Here is a 12,061-nt window from a genome sequence, read left to right on the forward strand (position 1 = left end):
TTTTATAAAAGGGAACCTTTACTAAATCTGAAATTTAAAAAGCAGAAAATAGATTAGTAAGGATAAAATTTTTATAAGCTGACTGCATTTATGTGCATTCTTCAAGTCGATTGATTTCACTTTCCCTCTCATAACTTCTGATAAAAATGTGTCCATTTCTCACTCAACTGTGGTATTCCATGAATTTCTGAAATCTCAAAAACGTGGGGTCTGTGTTCAGGCCAAGGGTCTGGATTTTTCCTGAAGAAGAAGGAATTAAGGGGAAAGTGGCTTTCCGGTTTTTCACTTATTTATGACAACTGTCATCTCAAAAAAGCATCGTGTTAGCAAAACAAGGGCAGTATTGCACAAGTTTGTTTTTCACAGAGCTTCTTGAAATAATCATGGGGTTTATCCTCACAGCACAGCCAAGGACAAAACCACTACGTGTTACTACGTAACAGTTGGGAAAACTGAAGTACAGAAAGTTCGAATAAGTTCTGTGAGCCCAAGGACCAGGAAATGGTATTATATGGAGTAGGATACAGAATTCCCAATTATCATAACGCTTTATGAGATAGGGACCGTTAGCATCCCGTTTTACAGGTGGGGCAACTGAGGCAGAGAGAAGTTAATTAACAAACTTGCCCAGAGTCACTAAGCTAATCGATGGCAGATCCACGTTACAAACCGATCCAAACCCCGAGCTCCCTTTGGCCCCCGAGATGGTCACGCAGCGCTCCGCGTCTCCACAGATCCAGGTATGTTCTGTCAGCATGAGCCTCCGTGACTGGTCTGCACAAAGGGTTGAAGAGGCCAAATAACAAACGACTCTGAGCCATCGATAAACAATGCCGGAGGACCCCCAAACTGCTCGAAAAGCAGCAGTTGTGGGTCAGCCCCAAGAACACCTCCTCCTTTCGCTCTGGACAACATTGCAAGTTTATTAAGAGGGGGGTGTTTTTTGTCAGGGGAAGTATTTTTCAAGGGTGAGGGGTTGTTAGTAAGAGATTACAGAGATTAAGAAGCGATGGCCAAAGAAGAGCATCTTGTGATAAACAAGGGAAAACTGCTTCCCTTAGACTTCTGATATTCAGGAAAGCTGGTAGTAATTCGCTTCCAGAATATCTGGCCTAAGTTTCCAAAGTCACAGTGAAATCATAGAGGGCAAATATTTTCCCAGAACAACAACATCGCAACTACTTTACCTGTTGGAGATCCCCTCCCAGCAAAGGCGGGCTTGGAATGTCTGTGACGAGCGGAGAAGAGGGAAGAAGACTTCAGCAAAAACTGTGCATGGGAGGCTGAGAACCTCACGTCAGGGACACACTTGGGAGGTGTGCAAACTGGACCCACGAAGACCCCGAGTTCTTCCCACAGCCAAGCAGCCTCCTCAACCCACACTTGCTGCGAAAAGTGCTAACAGGCCTTCTGAGAATGTGCCATTACCACCCCCATCTGTCACTTTTTAACAGACCTGATTGGCAAGCGCTTGTTAACAACTGACATCTGTTCTCGCTCATTGAAATGCAGATTTATGGTAATTGCTCCGAACAATAAGACAGAATTACCTAAGGTGAACATTAAATTAAATTTTCATGCTCTTCTCCTTATAAATAATTTTTTTTTTAATCTTAAGTTTCAAGTAGGCATAATGTGCATCTGTTTGGTACATAATTTCTTCGTTTGGAGAAGGGTTTTCTTTTCCCGAGTAATGAGTGAAAAGTTGAAGCCCTGCATTCCCCCAATTTTTTTTTTTTTTTTTTTTTTTTTTTTTTTTAGCCCTCTCGATCTCGGCACACTGTCGGATTTCCTAAAACTCGTTTAAGTGTTTTGCATTTCTCGTCACCCAGATTGTTGCCCCTGGTTTGACGGGTGCCCATCCGAGCAGCGTGCTTTGTGAGGTTAAATGGGGGTGGTTTTCTTCTCAGAGAAGAGCTATTTGCCAAACCAGAATCAGCATCACACACCCACACACACCCCACGCCTCCCGTCCGGTGCCCTTTCAGGATCCTCGTGTGGGAGGAGCCGCGATGAGATGGGCTGGTGGGTGGAAAAGCAGAGGCGCTGTGGAAGGAACGGAGGAGGACGACAGGACAGGGTGTGCTCACAACAGAAACGGAGAAACAACCAGAAATGTGAATTCAAAGTCAGCAGAGGCAGACGCCCCCTTTCAGACAGCCTGGGGGGGCCCAGGACTGGCCGGGCCCTGGCGGGTAACTCTGCCCGTCCAGGGGCTGAGTCTGCAGCAGCTGGAGGTCTGGAGAGATGGTGTTGTGGGTACCCGGAGAGCCTGGTACAGTTGAGGAGGTAGCAGATGAAGCTCGGGGTGTGTCCCCACGAAGCTTCCGAGCCGCTTTCCCAGCGTGGGACAGACGCCTTTCCCAGCAGCAGCGTGGCCCCCAAGCCCCTTCCCTAAATGGGAGGGGAGGGGAGGGGAGGGGAGGGGAGAGGAGATGTCCACACTACAGGTGAGGAGCCTCTAGCTCTGGGAACATCCGGGGCGGGAAGAGACAAAGCATCCGTCACGGAGGACGTGCGCTGCTGTCGGTGAAGAGTCCAGAGATTCTGCCCCACGAAAGTTGCCCAGGCTCTCACGGAACCCCAGATGTACCCCTGTGATGTGCCGATGTTTGCAGTGCTTAGAAGGCCCGGGAGTGGTGCAGGGGTGTCCTCCCTGGGACGGTTTCTTTCTGGGGGGATGGACTAGAGAATGGGCCTCGGGCCTCCACCTGGCCGGACAGAAGGACGCCGTGCAGGGAACAGGTGCCTCTGTGGCCCCATGGCCCACGTCCAGGCGCAGCGAGACCCACGGGAGGTGGGCAGGCGCACCTGTCGAGTCCCCACGTGCGTGCTGCCCCCCAGTTTCCTAGCTCCAGCCTTGGCATGGGACCTGCCCTGGTGTCAGCCACCAGCTTACACGTTCTTGGAGAATCTCTAGTTGGTTTTGTTTTCTTTCGTTGGCTTGAGTGTATACATCTTGGTTCTGAGGGGGAGAAAGAGCCATCTTCTTTCATCCTTTTTCTGCATTCTCTGCGCCATCACTCCCGAGCTCTGATCTCTTCTCGATTCCTCTTGTCGCCGCCCCCAACCCCAGGCCTCTTTGTTCGATGGTTTTCTACCAGGACTCACATGCATCACTTTTAGGCTATCTAGAGGCGTTGGAAGTCCTCCAGCTTCTTAGGATCTGCTGCCAAAAAAGTGCATGCATCATACACACGCTTTTTCATAAAACTTCAGGGAGCTCAGAGACACACACACACACCCATATCTCATCAGGGGAGAGCTCCAGGGAAGAGCCCCTGAGTTAAGTGACAAGCAGGAGGGAAGCTGCCACGTGACCCGCTCAGTGTTCGGAAGAGGGTGCGGCCCACGGTTCCCCGAGGATGCGTGGGCCGGGGTCTGTAATGTCTCGATTCTGAGCAGGGAGGGGAGAAGGAAATGAGGGTAAGAAACTGAAGGGTTGATTGAGTTCAAGACAAGGTCTAGTGCCTGGTTAGCTGGGTTCTTAGCTGCTGACGCAGATCACAGGTTCAGTTCCGGGCCCTCTGGGGCTCAGGTGCCTGGAAGCCAAGCAGGGGCACCATTGTACACGCCTCCTTGCACCCTGGGCTCCTGCTTACCAGGACCCACGCGTGCTCATGCCAGGCAGCATCCCTCACCCACAGCCGTTCTCTGCTGAGATTTCATCAGAAGGAGCAAGGCCATGATGGGCAGGTGTCAGGAGCTGGTGGACGTTTACATCTGATGTCCCGGCCCCTTTCCTGTGAAGCCCTGTGCGTGTCACCCCTTCCCTCCTCTCACTGCCTCCCCATGCCCCCCACACTTCCCAGGTGGGAACCAAGAGGGACAGAGGCACAGGCGTGGGGAGGCTCGGGGGGCAGGGCGGGACCGGGAACCAGACTCCTGTCCCCAGGGCTCTGACCTCCCATGTTCTCTGTGGCACGTGGGACTGCGAGAGTTGTTACAAATACTAACTAAGCGTGATTAGTGTGTCCGGCACGTGCTTTGTCTTTGGTGCCATTATCCTCATTACTGGGGGGTGATACTGTTGTGATTATTATCCAGCTGATAAAGAGTCTGCTCTGCCCTGGGAGTTGTTCTTTAGCTTCAAGTGTACGAAGCATTTACTCTCTTGACCCTCGAGGTCCGTGCAGTTTTACACCTACTTCACAGCCAAGAAATCCAAGAGGCAGACAGTTAATGGGCTCGAGGCCAGGGAGGCTGGCAGAGGGGAGGCCGAGCCCGATTGGAGCCCAGATGTCCGGGAGGCGGAGCCCGTGCTGCCTCCAGTAAACGGGGTCCTTGTCACTGTTGTCACCAGCAGGGGGAGCTGTGCCTTCCAGGCCCGAGGAACACAGGACAGGTCGAAGGGAGGAATGTCGGGGTCGGGGCTGGGAACAGGACTGCACCCAGAAAAGTGAGGAGGAGAGGAGGGGGGCCTCCCGGAGCCCGCACGGAGGGCCACGAAGGGACAGACTAGGAGGACGGCCCGGCCTCTTCAGCTCCGCAGCCGCCCGGCGCTCCCCTGTCCTCTTCTCATCCCTGTCAGACCAGAGACACAAGAGGGAGGGGATGTGGGGATATATGTATAGGTACAGCTGACTCACTTGCTCATAAGGCAGAAACTAACACACCATTGTAAAGCGATTATACCCCAATAAGATGTTAAAAATAAAAAACAAACACCAAAGACGCATGAGAATGAGCTTCTGGATCCAGGCCTGTTTCCAGAAACGGACTGGATTGTCCCCAGTCCCTGGTGCCCCTCCGTTCTGATCTCCAGCAGCCTCCTGGGGCGGGGAATGTCTTGTTTTCCCCACTTAATTCTGGGTGCGGGCCCCAGCTCTGGCCTGTCGCGGCCATGTGGTAACGGTTGGCTGGCCGGGCGGCACCTGTGGGTCCTCCTGCTGCTTCTCTCCATCGAACGCTCCCCCTCCCTCCCGTGCCCCCCCATTCCTTCAGATGCTGGGGTCACCACAGCCTCTCCTTCCCAGCTTCATCTCTGCTTCCTTTGGTCTGTTTTCTCCCCCTCAGTGCAGTGCGGTGGTTGGACAGAGTTGGCCCTGCCCGGTGTGGCACCCCAGAGCCCGGCCTTGGCAGTGGAGGCGGGGAGGGGCTGAGCGGGGCAGCCCCTCAGGGGTGAGGGGTGGAAGGGGGCACACAGGGAGAGGACGGCGGGACAGAGAGCCCGAGTGTGGTCGGCGGGACTCCGGGACAGCACTGAGTGTCGTGGGTGAGATGAGGAAAACACACGGTCCTAATAAGTATTTGTAGAAGGGATTAATTAACGGTTGAGGGAAACAGTCAATGTTTGAAGCTGTTGTAGATACTAAAGAACTAAGAACAGAGAAAAACCTTGTTTGGGTCTGTAGACAGCGCTCTTTTTTTTTTATAAATTTATTTATTTTATTTTTGGCTGTGTTGGGTCTTCATTGCTGCGTGCAGGCTTTCTGTAGTTGCTAGTAGTGGGGGCTACTCTTCATTGCGGTGCACGGGCTTCTTAGTGCGGTGGCTTCTCTTGTTGTGGAGCACGGGCTCTAGGCACGCAGGCTTCAGTAGTTGTGGCACACGGGCTTTGTCGCTCCGCAGCATGTGCAATCTTCCCAGACCAGGGCTCAAACCCACGTCCCCTGCATTGGCAGGCGGATTCTTAACCACTGCGCCACCAGGGAAGCCCCAACAGTGCTCTTTATAGCAGCGTGGGAACATTTCATGCTGTGTGTTGCCCTGTTCATTCATCTTCCATGGATCCACCCATCACCTACTATGAGTGAAGGTAGCCGTGTGTGTGTGTGTGTGTGTGTGTGTGGACTTGAAAGCGAATAAGGCATCTCTGTCCTCAGGGAACTTAGTATCTAGTGGTGAAGGTCAGCAGTACGTACAAACAATGTGAAAGGAGGAGGTGGGGAACGCAGCAGGAGTTCGGAACAGCGATGGGGGAGTTTACGGGTAACATGCAGAAACTGCGCGTTAGACACAGACTGTCAGTCCCCCTGCCAGGGAACGTGCCTCAGCCTCTGGAGGGTCTGTGAGGCTCTGACCCAGCTGAGCGGGCTGAGCTCCTTCCAGCCCCAGAATCGGGCCGTGGCTCCGCCAGGCAGGCCAGAGCAGGTGCCCTGGGGGACCCTCCGGCCCAGGCCGAGGAGGATGCTCAGCTGATCATTACCCGTTGCCAGATGTGCAGACTTCAATGTCGGTGCTAAACCGTCCTCTCGTCTGCACAGCCGTCTGTTGGTGACGGTGTCTGGTCGACTGCGTTACGTCCTTAGCACATTAGAGGGGCCGTGGCAGCCAGGCCGGTCCGTGCTGGTGCACCACACACACACACACACACACACACACACACACACACACACACACACACACACACACACACACACACACACACACACACACACACACACACACACACACACACACACACACACACACACACACACACACCCGCCCAGCAGCATCACCCCAAGCACGGCCCCTGGTCATGCGAGCATGAGTGTGTTCAGCTGCTTTCAGGGGCTGCCCCCTGGGTAGGGGCGGGAGGGGGAGTGTCCGATGGGGTCTGCACTCAAGCCCTGTTCCCCCAGCTCCGTTTTCCTCAAGCAGACCTGAAAAATAGGCCCTGGGCTTTTTCCACTCCCAAGGTCTCATCAGAACCACCGTGTCTGACCCCTGACCTGAGGGGAGGAGAGAGCTTTGTTCCCAGCGTCCCCTGCTCGATGGAGCGGGGTCACGTTCACAGGATGTCCCCAGTGCTTTGTCCTGCTTCTCAAGCATCCCCAGGAACTACGTGGGTTTGAGAAACCAGTGCTGGCTTTTACCGTAAGCCACAGGACTGGGTACCTCCTGCAAGAAGGCAGAGTATCATTTTGAGCAAAATGAGGACCCGTTTTGCAGCATGGACTTGGGGAACTCTTTTCTGAGTAGAAATAAGTCCTGACTGAAGCAGCCAGGACGGAGGAGCAGGGTAAGTGAGCCTGGCAGCCGGGCTCTGAGCCAAGCTGAGACAGGGCTCCACATGGTGGCCAGGGGCTTCGCAGCTGTGTTGCTAGAACATTCTCTTGCCCCTCCATCCACCCCCCCGTCCCCACCCAGCACTGTTGTCAGACCACTGTCTCCGGTTATAGAGGTTATATTTGCTCAGCAGCCGTGTGTTGAGTACCCGGATTTGAGACAGAAGAAGAAGGTAAAATTAAGCCGATGACTTCACTCCCATATCTTTCTGTGTAAAATTCCTCTGTATGAGGAGAGGACCATTGTTTCCTGCTTCTTGAATGTACGTGGGGGTAAAGGGAATCACGGAAGAAGACTTTGTGCAGAGAACCTGTGTATTGAGAAACAGAAGGAGGGGGAGAAAAGATACTAAAAGTGTACACGGCCCAGGCTCCAGGCCCGAGCCCCCCAGGGCCTGCCAGCACCCCCGTGACGGATCAGCCCCAGACCTCTCAGCTGAGTTTCCTTTCTCTCTGCCATTCACTTCTTAATTTTCGTTAGCCCTCGATTCATTCTAGCTAAAAAGTAGCTCCTCTTTCAGATACAAATACGTTTAAGATGCAGACACAAACATTTTACAAATAAAGATATCATGGCCCTGCCACCTTTTTTCATTCTTTGATTCAGCAAATATTATTTGAGTTCCTGCCATGGACGCGATTTCAAGTTCACATTCAAAATAAACCTGGAGAGAGAAGTTCAGGGTCGATAATAATAGTAACAGCAACAATAGTTGCTAACATTTATTGGGGGCTTACATCATGCCAGTTATTATGCTGGGTAATTTTCATTCATCGAGTTATTTAATCTGCACAACCACCATGTGAGGGAAGGTACAGTAACTGTCACCACTGACTCAGGAAACAGAGAGGTTAAGAAATTTGTGCAGAGTCACACAGCTAATAGAGCCAGGAAACTGAATCAGTGCAGCTTCAGAGCCATAAAACATCATTTCTTCTGTAATACCTCATACGTGTACCTGTCGAGTTTAGGGATGGAGAGTTTCCCCTGAAACTCCAGCTGTCCAAGCCCGGATCTCACAGTTTCTTGACAGCCACGAGGTGGAAGGCCCTGCTGTCCATGGTCCACGCAGAAACCTGTTGCTTATCTTGTAGGGTGACCTGCGCAGCCTGAGAGGAGGCGTTAGGGAGAGGGTGCTGGGTTGGCACAGGCTGCGTGGTGACACACGAGTCCCCAGGGCAGCTGGGGCGAGTGTGCCATCCCGGAGCTCTCTGCCCATGTCCCCTGCCCTCTCTTTTTGGAAACGGGTGAAGTGGGCCTATTGCTGACGTTGCCTCTCTCTTCCCCCACCCCGCAGGCATGAATGCTTTACAGTTACAGAACCTGGCAACGCTGGCGGCGGCTGCAGCCGCAGCCCAGACCTCAGCCACTACCACCAATGCAAATCCTCTCTCCACCACGAGCAGCGCCCTAGGAGCCCTCACCAGTCCCGGTAAGGGGTCATCCTGCCTCTGGGAGACAGGACACAGGGGTCAGTGCCAAGTGCAGGGTGGACGCGTTCAGACCGAGCCGGACACCAGGCTTAATTACCTCTTTAATTTCCTTTTTTGCTTGCCTGTTCTTAATTTATTTTGTTGTTGTTGAAGTATAGTTAATTTACAGTGTTAATGTCTGCTGTACAGCAACGTGACTCAGTCATACACATATATACATTCTTTTTTATATTCTTTTCCATTATGGTTTATCCCAGGCTATTGAATGTAGTTGCCTGTGCTGTCCAGTAGGAGGACCTTGTTGCTTATCCATTCTGTATGTAATAGTTTGCATTTGCTAATCCCAAACTCCCAGTCCATTCCTCCCCAGCTCCCCCATTGGCAACCACAAGTCTGCTCTCTATATCTGTGAGTCTGTTTCATAGATAGGTTCATTTGTGTCATATTTTAGATTCTACATATAGGTGATACCATGCATATTTGTCTTTCTCTTTCTGACTTACTTCACTTAGCATGATAGATAATGTCTAGGTCCATCCATGTTGCTGCAAATGGCATTATTTCATTCTTTTTTATGGCTGAGTAGTGTTCACCACCTCTTCTTTATCCATTCCTCTGTTGACGGACATTTAGGTTGTTTCCATGTCTTGGCTATTGTAAATAGTGCTGCTGTGAACATAGGGGTGCATGTATCTTTTAAAGAAACAAAGTTTGAGCGTGTGTGTTTTTATCCTCCAAGGATAAAATGAGAAAAAAGGTTTTGCGAGGGAGTCTACCCTGGTATTGATTCTCGCACGTTCATTTTGTTTGAAAAATGTGCTGTCGCTTCAGTCCTCGTGAGGTTTCCCCAAGATGAGGAAGTCTCTCAGGAATGCTCTTTTCTCCTGTTTTTTTTTTTTTTGTTGTTGTTGTGTTTTTGGTTTTGGTTTAGCAAGTTAAGAATTCTCTGTTAAATCTCAAAATCCCGAATCATCTTCGTCATGATATTTCACACCAGCTCCATCCTTTACATTTGATTTTCAACACCGTGGCCTAGAGGGGACCATCTTTGTTGTTCCTTGGTGGTCCCATTCTGGGCCCTGTCATTTAAAGTGTTTTTTTTCTCCCCACCCCCTACCTTAGAAATTCTGTTGCCTTTATTCAAAGGCAGATGCCGTTTTCTTTTCATAGGAGCCAGACCTAATGTGGTTGCTTAGACACCGGGATTTGTTTTTTGAGAAGCGTTTTGCTGGCTTGCCTTCCTCTCTGTGTTTTCTGGGCCTTGGTGGAGATCTCATCTTCTCCTCTGGTACGTGGAGGAGTTGGCCTGAACAACGTACAAGCCCCCTCCTAACTGGAATCCCCAGGGCCCTCTATCGGCTGCTCCCAAAAGATGAGCTAACTGTCCAACACGCTTTTATGTCATAGTGTGGAGATTTCTTTCCGAAAAATGGAGAAGAAAAGCTACAGCACCTGGCTTCCAACTTCAGGGAGCAGTGAAGCTGCCACAGCCCTTGATTTGTTTACAAAACATTGTGTTTCTAACACATTTCCTTCTGAGTACAGTTTTGAGGGAGAAACCTAAGAGATGTTTAGGAGAGGCTGGAAGTTGTATCCTCCACCTCATCTCAAAGCAACAGCACATGGGACGTTGCCTTCATTCTTGAAATGTCTTCAGAAACGTACCATGACTACATGTGGGCCTCATTTCATGCAACAGATAATATTCCTGAGACATCAGCTTCGTCGTTTTTTTCAAGAGATGAAGTTATAACTCTAATGCAAAACATAAACTGGTTATTTAAATCCTTTTTAAGACATACACATTTTTGACATGGTATATTCCCGCTTATGAAAATAATAGTGATTTTTTTTCTTAAAAACAAATTAAATATTTGATCTCGCTAATGTATCTGTTTTAGAAATCAGCTTGAAAAGTTTTTTAAATGAGAATTATCGTCTCCCTGTGAGGACTGTGAAAAGATGACATTAAACCAGCACAGACTCCGTACACCTGAAACTAACACAACATTGTAAATCAACTCTACTCCAATAAAAATTTAAAAACAGCACAGAGCATTGTACATGCATTTTATACATTTATACATGGATCTTCAGTCAGCAGCTGGTATTTTTAACTATATTTTGTCTGGAGTGAAACAACTAAACATCCCTCAAAATCTGAATGCTTTCTTAATTGTTCATATGAAAAGGAAGAAGATTGGCTTTTTTTTTTTTTTTTTTAAGAGAAAGCAATATTGACTTTATTTTGGCAAAAGTCAATGATTGTAATGTTTCCAACCTTGGCTTTCAGCCTTGACTCCCTTGCATTTAGAGTAATCAGCAGAAACTCACCACATGGTTGGTAACAAGGTGGAGAAGAAAGAAAACTCTTTTTTCTGTGAATACTCTTCCTTATATGGCGAGGAGCCAGAGTCCACCGTTTGGCCCATCAGCCCTTAAAGAGTTTAGTATTGTAGTTAACACTGAAATTATTCTGCTGTTCCAGAAGTGACCATTCTCGTGATGGACATTTGGGTTAAGGGTATGTGGCCTGTTGTTTGCTTGGCAAGGTTCATTCGACTTTACGAAAATATATTCTTCCTTTGTGATATCTGGGCATATGTATGTGCCCAGGACATTCCGGAGAATCAGAATTGATAACCCGAACGTCTTGTTCTCCTTTAAGAAGGCTCGTGGGTTTAAGAAGCCAAGTGCAAAAGTGTCTGCCAGCTGATCAGTGTCAATATTATAATTGACAGTTAGTGCTTTGAGCGTCTGGATAGCCTTAGGTGCTGGCCTGGGTGCTGGGGACCCAGCAGTGAAAGGATATGTACACTCCCCACCCCCGGGAGTCTCCCCGCCTGTTAGGGGAACTCGGACAATGCACAGTCGTGTGTGCCAGGCAAGCGCTGTGAGCAGAGACACCGGGCAGAATAAGATGGAGAGAGTGCAAAGGGTTGAGGAAGCCTTGCCCCCTCTGGAAAGGTGGCGTTTGAGCAGAAACCTGAGGAAAGTGAAGGAAGCACGTAGATAATCCAGAGAAAGGGTGTCCAGGCAGAGGACAGAGCAGGTACAGGCCGTGAGGCAGGAGGAGGCCTGGCACGATCACAGCCTCACGTGGAAGGCGTGGTGCTGAGCGGGGGCGGAGGGAGAGGTGAGAGGTGAAGGGTGAGGGGTGAGAGAGAAGGTCCATGTACATGGATCCCTTCCATCCAGTATGGTCAGGAGCACAAATACGTAGTGACCTTCTTAAAATGCAGGGCACTCAGAAGCCTAAGAAGAGAGCCAGAATATTTAAGGAACTTGAAACATGTCTGACCATTTTCAGCTTCTTCCTGAGACCTGAATGAAAGGGAAAATGTGTCCTGAGATGCATTTTCTTTCTTCCCACCTCGGCCAAGCGTCCTTCCCTCTGCCCTTAACGTGGTGTCCAGCCCTTCCGGAAATTCTGCCAACGGAGGTGTCAGGGAGAGTGGTTTTTCTCTTCTCTGTTGAGGAATGCTTTGCATAAGAGCTGAGAGTATTTGATTAGAATGCTGAAGTGTAGCAGCAGAAACGATTTAAATCTACGTTTCAATTATTTTTCTTAAGTGTAACTAAAAAAAATCTGGCGTTTAAGTGCAAGTAAATTATTTGTCTAATTTCCACCAGGG

The 12,061-nt window shown here is 49.8% G+C and overlaps 1 protein-coding gene across 2 annotated transcripts in view; it reads left to right on the top strand.

Annotated features, from left to right (window-relative positions):
• The window catches only part of CELF2 (CUGBP Elav-like family member 2), a 393,615-nt gene that overhangs the window by 344,097 nt on the left and 37,457 nt on the right, over nt 1–12,061 (top strand). For both annotated transcript variants that reach the window (XM_082852498.1, XM_082852497.1), the window contains exon 9: nt 8,291–8,425. In XM_082852498.1, coding sequence (XP_082708624.1) covers nt 8,291–8,425 — 135 coding nt within the window. The remainder of the gene's footprint in view (nt 1–8,290; nt 8,426–12,061) is intronic.

This window comes from Leucopleurus acutus (assembly GCF_964270905.1).
Source record: "Leucopleurus acutus genome assembly, chromosome: 1".
In the NCBI taxonomy this organism is placed as follows: domain Eukaryota; kingdom Metazoa; phylum Chordata; class Mammalia; order Artiodactyla; family Delphinidae; genus Leucopleurus; species Leucopleurus acutus.